The 11,486-nt window shown below is 44.3% G+C and overlaps 1 protein-coding gene across 1 annotated transcript in view; it reads right to left on the bottom strand.

Annotated features, from left to right (window-relative positions):
* The window catches only part of PPEF2 (protein phosphatase with EF-hand domain 2), a 47,184-nt gene that overhangs the window by 34,342 nt on the left and 1,356 nt on the right, over nt 1-11,486 (bottom strand). The window contains exons 2-5 of the mRNA XM_017876608.1: nt 7,033-7,145; nt 2,515-2,642; nt 2,303-2,360; nt 473-648 (exon numbers count right to left, since the gene is read on the bottom strand). Coding sequence (XP_017732097.1) covers nt 473-648; nt 2,303-2,360; nt 2,515-2,642; nt 7,033-7,087 — 417 coding nt within the window. The 5' untranslated portion in view covers nt 7,088-7,145. The remainder of the gene's footprint in view (nt 1-472; nt 649-2,302; nt 2,361-2,514; nt 2,643-7,032; nt 7,146-11,486) is intronic.

The raw sequence follows: 11,486 nt of genomic DNA, 5'->3' as shown, positions 1-11,486 counted from the left end.
AAAAAAAAAAAAAAAAAAAAAAAGAACTGCTATTTCTTCCACCCACAACTTAGTTTGTTCTTTTCCATAGCTCTCATCACCTTCTAATATACAGCATAATTGTCTTATTTATTGTTCATTGTCTGCCTCCCCGATGGATAGCCAGCCCCATAAGGGCAGAGATTGTATCTGTTTTGTTCACTGCTGTATCCTCAGAGCCCAGAGCAGTGTGGGGCACAAAGCAGTACTCAGTAGTTATGTGTGGGATGAATGAACAATGAGAGATTATGCGATTAGGAAGAAAAGCTTTCAGTCGTCAGAACTGGCTGATTGACCGCAAGATCCTGGCTAAGCGCAGCAGGGGTAGAACCTCTCTAGTGGACACATGACATGAACATCCTAAATCTGGGGCCATTCTTTCTGTGCTGGGTTTGGTCTCCCTTTACACATTTCATGGAGTTGGTTCTGACCCAAGTTCCCCAGGTGAGCTTACTTGTTTCAGTCTGAATGCTTCTATCAGGGCAGTTGCATGGTCAGGCAGGAGTGGGAAGGAGAGGCGTGGCCCCGTGTAACTGTCGGGTACCTCTATGGACTCATAGTCACTGCATTTCTCCATCTCAGAGTCCTGGGCGAATCTGTCCTCAGTGAACATGCGGGTCAGGAAGTCCCCTAGTCCCGATAGAAAAGGTGGATCAGCTTATGATCATCTGATCATGCAGTCTGCGGGCGCTATAGAATAGTCTTTGGCTGGGCACGGTGGCTAACACCGCTAATCCCAGAACTTTGCGGGGCCGAGGAGGGAGGATTGCTTGAGCCCAGGTGTTTGAGAACAGCCTAGGCAACATAGGGAAACTGTCTCTACAAAAACATTTTAAAACTTTAGCCAGCCATGGTGTCGCACACCTGTAGGTCCAGCTACTCAAGAGGCTGAGATGGGAGGATCACTTAAGCCTGGGACGCAGAGGTTTCAGTGAGCTGAGATGACACCACTGCACTCCACCCTGGGCAATGGAGTGAGACCCTATCTCAAAAAAAAAAAAAAAAAAAAAAAAAAAAAAAAAAAAAAACCCCCCCCCTGGGGGTTTGAGGAAGGAGATATTTTGTTTGTCTTCTCCTCCCCCCCCCCCCCCCCCCGGGGCAAGGGTGTGAGCCCCTCTTCAAAAAAAAAAAAAAAAAAAAAAAAAAAAAAAAAAGTCCTTCCCTGGACTGTTGAAGCAGGACATGGTTAATCTGGCTTCAGCTTCAGCTCCAGCACAGAAGAGGAAAAAGGAAGGAGAAAGTGACAACAGACTAGCATGGGCAGGAGGAAAAAGTCATGCTTTCTACTTTTATTCTAAAAGATCAAGATTTGTCAGACTTAGAGAGTACAGAAATGTAGGGACCTGGATTTGCAAGCAGAAGGAAAGGGGAAAGCCAGGGTGGAAAAATCATTCACAGGCATTTATATTGCATTTAGTGAGTGCAACAGGTGCATCAGACCTGGCAGTGCCTTCCAGCAGCTTCCAGCTGCCAGCATCTGCATCTCTAGACTGAGGGCATATTTCCTGGATCTGGGTGGCAGGCCAGAAATGCTATGGAATTAACAGCCTCCTGGCTGGGCCCAGAGGTTCACGCTTGTAATACCAGCACTTTGGGAGGCTGAGGCAGGTGGATCACTTGAGGCCAGGAGTTCAAGACCAGTCTGGTTAACATGGTGAAACCCTGTCTCTACTAAACATACAAAAAATTAGCCAGGTGTGTTGGCACACCCCTGTAATCCCAGCTACTCGGGTGTCTGAAGTTCAATCACTTGAACCCGGGAGGTAGAGGTTGCAGTGAGCCAAGATCATGCCACTGCACTCCAGCCTGGGTGACAGAGCAAGACTCCTTGTCTCAAAAGAAAAGAAAAGAAAAGAAAAGCCTCCTATTCTTCCCTCCCACCTCCCCAGCTGCTTTCAACCAATGACTCCCTGGAGTTGACACAGAAAAACTCCAGTTCCCTCTGCCTGCAGCGGGGATAATTCTGAGGCTTGTGTTTTGCACTATTTCCCAGGCACACTGAGTTGTTGGACTGGCTGCCGTTCCTTTCCTGAATCCCTTCCCCACCCATCCCCAGAGTTTCTTGAACTTAATAAATGAACTCCTTGCACTCAAACTCTTCTCTCCAGGTGTGTGTTTGGGAGAACTTGGCATGAAACCCCAGTCTGCCTTTTACTTGTCAGTCCCTTGCTTATTCCCTGGCTGTCATCAGATTCACGGTTTCACTCCCTGAGCATCCCCCACCTCACCCTGCAATCTGTGGCCTTGGGACAGGAGGACATGACATGTGGCAGTTCATACTCACTCTCATTGTGGCTGCTGGGGATGAAGTGATCCATGAGATAGCTGAAGAAGTCATGGAGCTGCAGAAGAAGCCAAGGAGACGTGGCTTTAGAGGTGAGGGAAAAGAGAACCCACAAGTGGTCCGGCTGGCCTCACCTTCGGAGCACCCGAGCCCTGCTGCCCAAGGGCTGAAAGGCAGAGCAGGAGGTGGCCCCGTCCCACATCTCATTGTACCTTGACTTGGTCTTGCTGCCCAGCATATTCTATAGACTGGAAGATGCTCCAGGTGCAACGCCGCCTCATCTCCAGGCGGGCCGTGTAGCGCCGGTACCATCTCTGGATCAGGGCTGCTGCCTTGAAGGCTATGACACCGATGGAGAAGCAAGCCTGTGAGGTGGGACTCCCTGGGCCAGGGGATTGGGGGTAGGGAGAGGAAGCTGCTCAGCCCTCTCCCACTGTATATGTGAGGAGAAGATGGAGCGGAAGCACTACCCATTGAGGCCCATAAGAAGTATCTCCCTTTCTGCTGGCAATAGTGTTTTTCCCCATTTCCAGCCCCTCCCCTTCATTCCTGCCTGATAGTTATACTAATATCACTGTAGGTTTATTAGAATTCCCATGTCTTGATGAAAACATTTCTGTGTAGGGATGAAAAGGTTGGACTGCCAGGATTCTGAGAAGGAGATGTAAACTCTTCTGCAAGGATGCAGCATCCCTGACAGGTTATAATGCGGGAATGGGGTGGATATTTTGATATTGTGACAATAGACTGGATGTCAGGACACCTGGGTTTTAGACCTAGAACTGCCCTGACAAGCTCTGTGGCTTCAGGTAAGTCATCTGGGGCCTCAATGTCCTCATCTGGAAAAGGGGTGGGACCAGATGAAGACTGGGAAGAACAAACAATAGACAGATATGCAAATGAATGCATCCTACGATGTCAGGGGGCAGCAAGTGTTTCCCAGCTCCCATGCTTGCCACCCCCAGTTCCGTGACATCCCTGCAGGCTTTAAGCACCCCATCATAAGATAGAGAGCACTGACCATGCAGTCCCCCACATGGCCCTGGGCCTCTCATTTTTGCCAGGACCTATGCCAGGTGACCAGGTAGGGCAGGTTAGGGTGTAGAGTTTTGGTCTTTATATAAGGTTTAGGAACTGTGGTCAAGTATTGTTGCCAGAGAAGGGAACAGCTGTCCACATAACTAGATTCTTTTTAAGCTCCAAGGCCTAGATACGTTGCTGGTGATGAATGGACTATTTGTGGATAAAGCTGGATTAGACACCCTGCAGGCTGACTCAGGTCAACCTCATAAATAGTAGACAGATTGATTTAATACATTTAGTTTGCATTAGAGAGATAATAGAATTCTTGCTGATTTTCCTAAGAGGAAAGATGATGGTGACGTGGCAAAAGAGAAGCTGGGAGGAATTTAAACAAAGCTAAGCTTGATTTCCTATGAAAACAAAATTCGTACTACTAGTATTTCTCAAAGGCACTCGCTAAATAATAAGAGATGAGGTTGAACCCCACTGACTGACTTATGTAAAACCATGTTCAGAATAGTGAATGAGGCCGGGCGCGGTGGCTCATACCTATAATCCCAGCACTTTGGGAGGCTGAGGCTGGTAGATCACCTGAAGTGAGTTCAAGACCAGCCTGGCCAACACGGTGAAACCTCATCTCTACTAAAAATACAAAAATTAGCTGGGCATGGTGCAGGCATCTGTAATCCCAGCTACTTGGGAGCCTGAGGCAGGAGAATCGTTTGAACCTGGGAGGCAGAGATTGCAGTGATCCGAGATTGCACCGCTGCACTCTAGCCTGGGCTAGAGACTCTGACACACACACACACACACACACACACACACAAAAGAGAATAGTGAATGAGAGGTCCAGGGCTGGTGCCACAGATTCTTTAGAGATTCCTGGTAAACATGCAGGTTGCTACACCTCACCCTGGACCTGCAACATCAGAATCTCTACGGGTGGAATCCAGGAAGGAATCTGAAGGTTTAACAAGCTCCGTACTTAATTCTTACTTGTGCTAAAGTTAAGGACTACTGAGGAAGATCATGGACATCAATGTTGTCTGCTAACGCCTTGCCCTGAGCATTCTAAGGCCAGTGTTGCCAATGATGAGACATACGTATTATATGCTCAGTCTTGCTTTGGCTACTCAGGCAGCAGAAGCGGGCAACACCTTTCATTCTCCCTCTTCTTTTCTTCCTCCCAGTTGGCTATCTGGTAGGGTGTGGCGGGGAGCTGGCTTGCTTTTAATTGAGATGGGCTCTGGATCTTTTAAAATCCTTTAACCTATTATGTATTTTTAATAGCACAATGCAAAAAGGTATAGGCCCTTCTTACTTGGGCCATGTGTAAACTAAATTATTAGGGTACAAATTACAAATACACCTGGGCTGTAAAAACTCTACATGTAACAACACTGTGAGAAAATTGTGAACCAAGGCAATGCACAGTAGGGTGTGGGAGAACAGATAAATTATTTAAGAAAAATAGAACAGAGAATTTTTTTGATGGTTACCCTCTTATTTTTATCATCTTGTCAAGAATATTTATGTCTCTATATACAACACTGATTTAAAGGGGAAAAAAATGATGCCTTTAGGAAGAAGTACCTTTCTCTAATGGAAGTATAAGCTTGCCAAAAGGTAACCAATAAAAAATTAATGAATCATGACATCCCTTTAAGGAAAATAGCCTAATATCGACTTCCAACAAGAAACGGCATGCTTAAGCAGATGTAGAACTCCCTCACACTCCAACACATTAAAAAAGCTGCATAAAATGAGCTAAATTTCTTTTTAACTGATAGTTGAAATCAAAAGCATTGAAGGGAGATCTCCGGGTGCCAGAAATGAAGATAGAACCCATAACCAAAGGCAGTTACAGGCATTGAAGTCAGGCAGGCCCCAGGGGAATCTTGGCCAGACACATGTCTCAGGAGCTGGGGGTTTAACACCCACATGGGGATGGGAGTGAGTTCTTGGATTCTGTGCATGGCAGGGAGTGGTAAATGGACTGTCTGTGAAAAAGCAGGAGCTGGGGAAGTTTCTGTACCTTGCGCGATCTAATACATCTCTGCCTACCAGCCCCTGTGGTAGCAGAAGGTGAGCTGGCCTAGAACTCAGTGAGATAGGAAGTCTCAACCTGTGGCATGTGTGGGTTGAATTCGTGTTATTCACAAGATAAGGAAATCCTGAGCTGAAGCTAATTCCAAAATTAGTCCAAACAAATGACAAACTGGGAAAAAATATTTGCAATTTATATCGCAGTTGATATCCCCACCATATTAGAAATGGTTTCACTCAGTCACCGAGGCTGGAGTGCAGTGACATGATCATAGCTCACTACAGGCTTGAACTCCTGTGCTCAAGCACTCCTCCCACCTCAGGCTCCCAATTATCTAGGACTACAGGTGCTCACCACTACACTCAGCTAATTAATTTTTTTTTTTGCTGGGCGTGGTGACTCATGCCTGTAATCCCAGCACTTTGGGAGGCCTAGGCAGGCAGATTACCTGAGGTCAGGAGTTCGAGACCAGCCTGGTCAACATGGTGAAGCCCTGTCTCTACTAAAAATACAAAAAATTAGCTGGGCGTGGTGGCACCCGCCTGTAGACCAAGCTCCTCGGGAGGCTGAGGCAAGAAAATCGCTTGAACCCAGGAGGTGGAGGTTGCAGTGAGCCAAGATCCTGCCATTGCCATCCAGCCTGGGCTACAGAGGGAGACTCGGTCTCAAAAAAAAAAATTTTTTTTTTAGGTCGGGCATGGTGGTTCACACCTGTAATCCCAGCACTTTGGGAGGCCGAGACGGGCGGATCACAAGGTCAGGAGATCGAGACTATCCTGGCTAACGCGGTGAAATCCCGTCTCTACTAAAAAATACAAAAAACTAGCCTGGCGAGGTGGCGGGCGCCTGTAGTCCCAGTTACTCGGGAGGCTGAGGCAGAACAGCTTAAACCCGGGAGGCAGAGCTTGCAGTGAGCTGAGATCGCACCACTGCACTCCAGCCTGGGCGACAGAGCGAGACTCCGTCTCAAAACAAAACAAAACAAAACACACACACACAAATTAGCAGGGCGTGGTGGCAGGCACCTATAATCCCAGCTACTCGGGAGGCTGATGCAGGAGTATCACTTGAACCCAGGAGGCGGAGGTTGCAGTGAGTAGAGATCCTGCCACTGCACTCCAGCCTGGGCAACAGAGAAAGACTTTGTCTCTTTTTTTGGTAGAGATGGTATCTGGCTCTGTCGCCCAGGCTGGTTTCAAACTCCTGGACCCAAGTGAGATTCTCTCATCTCAGCCTCCTAAAGTGCTGGGATTACAGGTGTGACCCACAACTCCTGGTCTATTTGTTTTTTAAAAATTGTTAGATTAGCCACTAGAGGGAGCTCATGCTTCCTTCTTCCCACCTCCTGACCTTCGGACATGCTCTACCCTCTGCCTGGAATGTGTTTCATCCCCTTTTCTTTCATTCGTTTGTACTTGGGTAGTTTGGGATCAACCCCAATGGACAACACTAACTCCCTGAGCAAATTTTAATTCTGTCAAATATACTTCAACTGGACATTTTGGTGGGCATGTCACAAGAAGGAGAAGTTGACCTCTAAGAGTTAGCCTGAGGAGAAATGTAAGGGTTTTCTGCTTCTACCTTGAGAACCCCCAACCCTCTCCATGCAATATGGGCTTTGTGGTACCCACAGCTGGTTTGGAACGTGGGAAACACTTACCTCTCTCTGCATTCTGGAAAGCAAAATGATGTCGGGTGGAGGTGCCGCTTCCCATAGTTTAAGCGCAATGCTCCTGTAGGACGCAGCAGATCCAGAGGACAGTGAGCTGTTTGCTGACAAAAAGAAGAGAGAATCTGTAATAGGAGATTCAGGCAGAGTATTAAATCGGGTGGGCCAAATTGTCCATGAATCATGTGAGATCATCCTCTCTACCTCTCCAGTCTCAGTGCATAAGATGTTCCCCCCCTGAGAGTTCCCTCCATTTGTCATTCCCTAGGTCTCCCATTTTCAACCTTTCCACTGCCTTTTCCTTTCAGTCTAGAAATATACTGAAATCTCTTATTTTGCATTCTCAAAGCAATTCATCTGCCACCTCCTCCTCCCTTGACCTCCTATATTCCTCTGTCACCCAACCTCTCTTCTCTTCTCATCCAGATTTATCTCAAGGGTAGACTACAGATTTTCTCTTTACTTCCCCTCAAAATCACCCTTTTCATCCTCACTGTTGATCAAAGCCTTTCCTGATGTCTCTAATGCCTTCATCTTTTCAGTCGTTACCTTGCCAGAACAGCAAGGCCATTTGTCTCCATAGGCCACACCTTTCTTTCTCTTTTTTTTTTTTGAGACGGAGTCTCTTTCTGTCGCCCAGGCTGGAGTGGCGCGATCTTGGCTCGCTGCAAGCTCTGCTTCCCGGGTTCACGCCATTCTACCCCCTTCAGCCTCCTGGCTAATTTCGTTTTTGTATTTTCAGTACAGATGGGGTTTCACTGTGTTAGCCAGGATGGTCTCGATTTTCCGACCTCGTGATCGGCTCGCCTCGCCTCGGCCTTCCAAAGTGCTGGGATTACAGGTGTGAGCCGCCACGACTGGCCAGACCACACCTTTATTTCAATTCTACACCTTGAGCTTCTGTGATACCAGACTCTTGTGTTTGCTCCCATCTTTCTGATTAACTTATTCTCTCTGCTTCTTGAGCTCACTTTCCTCTGTCTGTCCCTTAAATGTTGATTTTCATTTGCATTCTAGTCTCAAATATCTGTTGATCTCACTTGGTATATGCTCCCTGGCTGGTTTAATTAACTCTCACATTTTCAGCTATCACTTCCTAACTCTTAGATCTCTGTCTCCATCCCAGATGATCCCTCAACTTCAGCCCCACATACTCAGCTCCCTGAAATTTCACTGGGGTGTCTCAGACTCCAAATAGAACCCATCTTCCAGGCCAGGTGTCATGGCTCATGTCTGTAATCCCAGCACTTTGGGAGGCCAAGGTGGGCTGATCACTTGAGACCAGCCTGGCCAACATGGTGAAACCTCATCTCCACTAAAAATACACAAAAATTAGCCAGCTGTGGTGGTGCACACTTGTAATCCCAGCTACTTTGGAGGCTGAGGCAGGAGAATGGCTTGAACCTGGGAGGCAGAGGTTGCAGTGAGCCACGATATGGAACCACTGCACTCCAGCCTGGGCAATAGAGCAAGACTCTGCCTAAAACAACAACAAAAACAACAATAACAACAAGACAAAACAAAACACACATCTTCCCCAAAAGCCTCATCTCTCTTCTCCCCTTTCTTCAAACTCTGTACTTTAACTACCATGACCTCTGTGTTTTTGCTCTTACCTGGAATGTTCTTTCTATCCCACTACTCTTAAGCTGGCTAACTGTATTCATTCCTAAAGGCTCACTTTAAGCATCACCTTCCTTAAAGAAGCCAGCTTGACATGCCCCTCCTCTGAGCTCCTGAATATCCTGTTCACATTTCCATCACTGCAATACCATATTACATTTAATCTCCTATCTCTGTACTATTAGACTGTGAGTTCCTTCAGAGAAAGACTGTAAGCAAATTCATCATTTTAACCCCAGGATTTAGCACAGTGCCTGACATATAGTAGGGATTCCATGAATATTAACTGAATAAACTTTATACCTTATTTATTTTTTACTGACACATAATAATTGCACATATTTATGGGATACAATGTGGTATTCTGATACATGTATACATTGTGTGATCAAAGTATGGCAATTGGCATATCCATCACCTTAAATATTTATCATTTCTTTGTTATGAGGACATTCAAAATTCTCTCTTCTAACTATTTGAAATATACAACGCATTATTGTTAGCTATAGTCACCCTACTGTGCAATGGAGTGCCAGAACTTATTCCTTCTATCTAACTGTAACATTGTACCTGTTAACCAACTTTTCCCATCTCCTGCTTCATTCTATTTTCCCCAGTCTCTAGTAACCATTATTCTATGCTCAACTTTCATGATCTCTTTTTAGCTCCCACATATGAGTGAGATCATGCAGTATTTGTCTTTCTGTGCCTGGCTTATTTCACTCAACATAATGTCCTCCCATTGTGTTCACCCATATTGTCACACAGAACAGGATTTCATCCTTTTTGTGGCTGAATAGTATTCCATTGTGCATATATACTACATTTTCTTCATCCATTCATCCACTGATGGGAATATAGGTTGATCCTATGTCTTGGCTATTGTGAACAATGTTACAATAAACATGAGCATGCAGATGTCTCTTCAAAATACTGATTTCACTTCCTTTGAATATACATCCAAAGTGTAGTGGGATCATTATGCTATATTTCTTTTTATACAACAAAGATGACACTTTCTCTAGTTCTTCTTCAGGAGGTAATGTGAGATGTACTGACTTAACATCAAGAGTGAATTCCACTTCTTTTATGCTTTTCTCTACCTCATTTCTACCCCACTCTCTCCCCTATTTTTGAAGGTTGTGGTATTGGGGATTATCAAAGAGTTGTTGTCTTTTTCTTTGCAAATCAAAATTAAAGTCTCACCTTGCTTATGTTGGCTAGTTTATTTTGAATAAATAACCAGAGGAAAAAAGACTGTGATCTCTTTTTGTGTGCCAAATGGTTCCCAGTTCTATGAGATGTCATGAAACCAGAATCTGAGTTTGGGTTAAAGTGAGAAGCCATCATGTCCAAACCAACAAAACTGCTCCTAAATATTTGCACAGTTTTAGAGCTAGAAGGGACTTCAGCAATGATTCTGCTTGTCAGTGACTCACAAGTTGCTTTGATACATTGGTAACTTGCCTGCATAGCCAAGTTGTGTATTTAAGAGTTTTGATGTGGGTGAGAATTTTGTTCACCTTCTCACTCAATTTTGGGCACTTACACTCTCAGAGACTCAGGTTTCTCATCTATATATCTTCAAGGATCATAAATAATATATTTAAAGTGCTTAGTATACAGTAAAACCTCAATATATGTTGATGGACTGAATCTGATACCATATTTATCTTTAAATATCAACAATCAAAAACATGTTCTTGGAGGCAGTAAAAGGCATACTATTTCAATGCTACATGAATCAGCGGGATGGATAGTGATTATTGCTGGGTCAAAGATTCTTGTTAAATAAATCCTCTTTTGCCCTTAGGCAACTTTTTCTCATGAATTTATGAATTCAAAAATAGTGGCAGAATAAGATGAATAAGATGACCTGCAAATAATTTATTGGAGACAGAAATATAGCATTGCTCTAGAGTAAGGAAGTTGATATCTATCATGGACCAATAACTATTTAGAACAACCACAAGAGATTAAAGAAATGAAGTCTCCCATCAGGTGGTTGTAACTAACTCTTGGTGACCTTTTGTTACCAAGGACAAAAAGGATATGTTTTCCTATGTCATGTGGAAGGGGGAAAGGGGTACCCAGCTACCATTATAACAACAAAGGCACATGTGATCCCTGCCTTGGGGTTCCATGGTCTCATCTGTTTCTCTGTTATTTATGGATAATGGTAACTTCATTACAGGGTTGTTAGGAGCGTAAAGTGAGGTTATATATGAGGAGTACTTTGCAAATGTTTGTCATCATCATGAAAAACATAGATAAGGAACTTTCTTAAACGACATCCTCAAAAATCTCTTAAAGTCCTTCTCCTCCTCAAACAAAAAGCACCTTAAGAAATTATCAGTAAAGAATCGAAAAAATACATCAAGATGCTTTAAAAACAATGGAATTGTATTCCACCATGACAAAGAACAAGGCAAGTCGATATGCAATCATGTGAAAACGGTCCCAAGATATATTGTTACATGAAGAAAAGCAAATTCCAGAAGAGTATGCCTAGTGTGATACCATCTGTATAAAAAAATCAGTAAGTATATAAAAATAAAAGACTATACACCAAGCTATTAAGAGTAATTACCTCTGAAGAATGAGGTTGGGTGAGAGATTTCCATTTTTAACTTATATACATCTTTTACAGCTTTTATAATTAAAATCAATAAATATTTTCTAAAATTTTACACATAAGAAAAATTAGAAAGTGGCTCTGACTAGGTATCACATATGGCTGCTTAAGAGAAGAAGATGGAGTCATCTACAGACAAGCAGAGAACATTCTAGAAATCAATAAGAAAAATGGCCAGGCGCAGTGT

This window comes from Rhinopithecus bieti, unplaced genomic scaffold, assembly GCF_001698545.2.
Source record: "Rhinopithecus bieti isolate Rb0 unplaced genomic scaffold, ASM169854v2 scaffold_8675, whole genome shotgun sequence".
NCBI classification, from domain to species: Eukaryota; Metazoa; Chordata; class Mammalia; order Primates; family Cercopithecidae; genus Rhinopithecus; species Rhinopithecus bieti.
The sequence above is the reverse complement of the archived record's forward strand: the minus strand, read 5'-3'. Positions and strand labels throughout refer to the sequence as shown.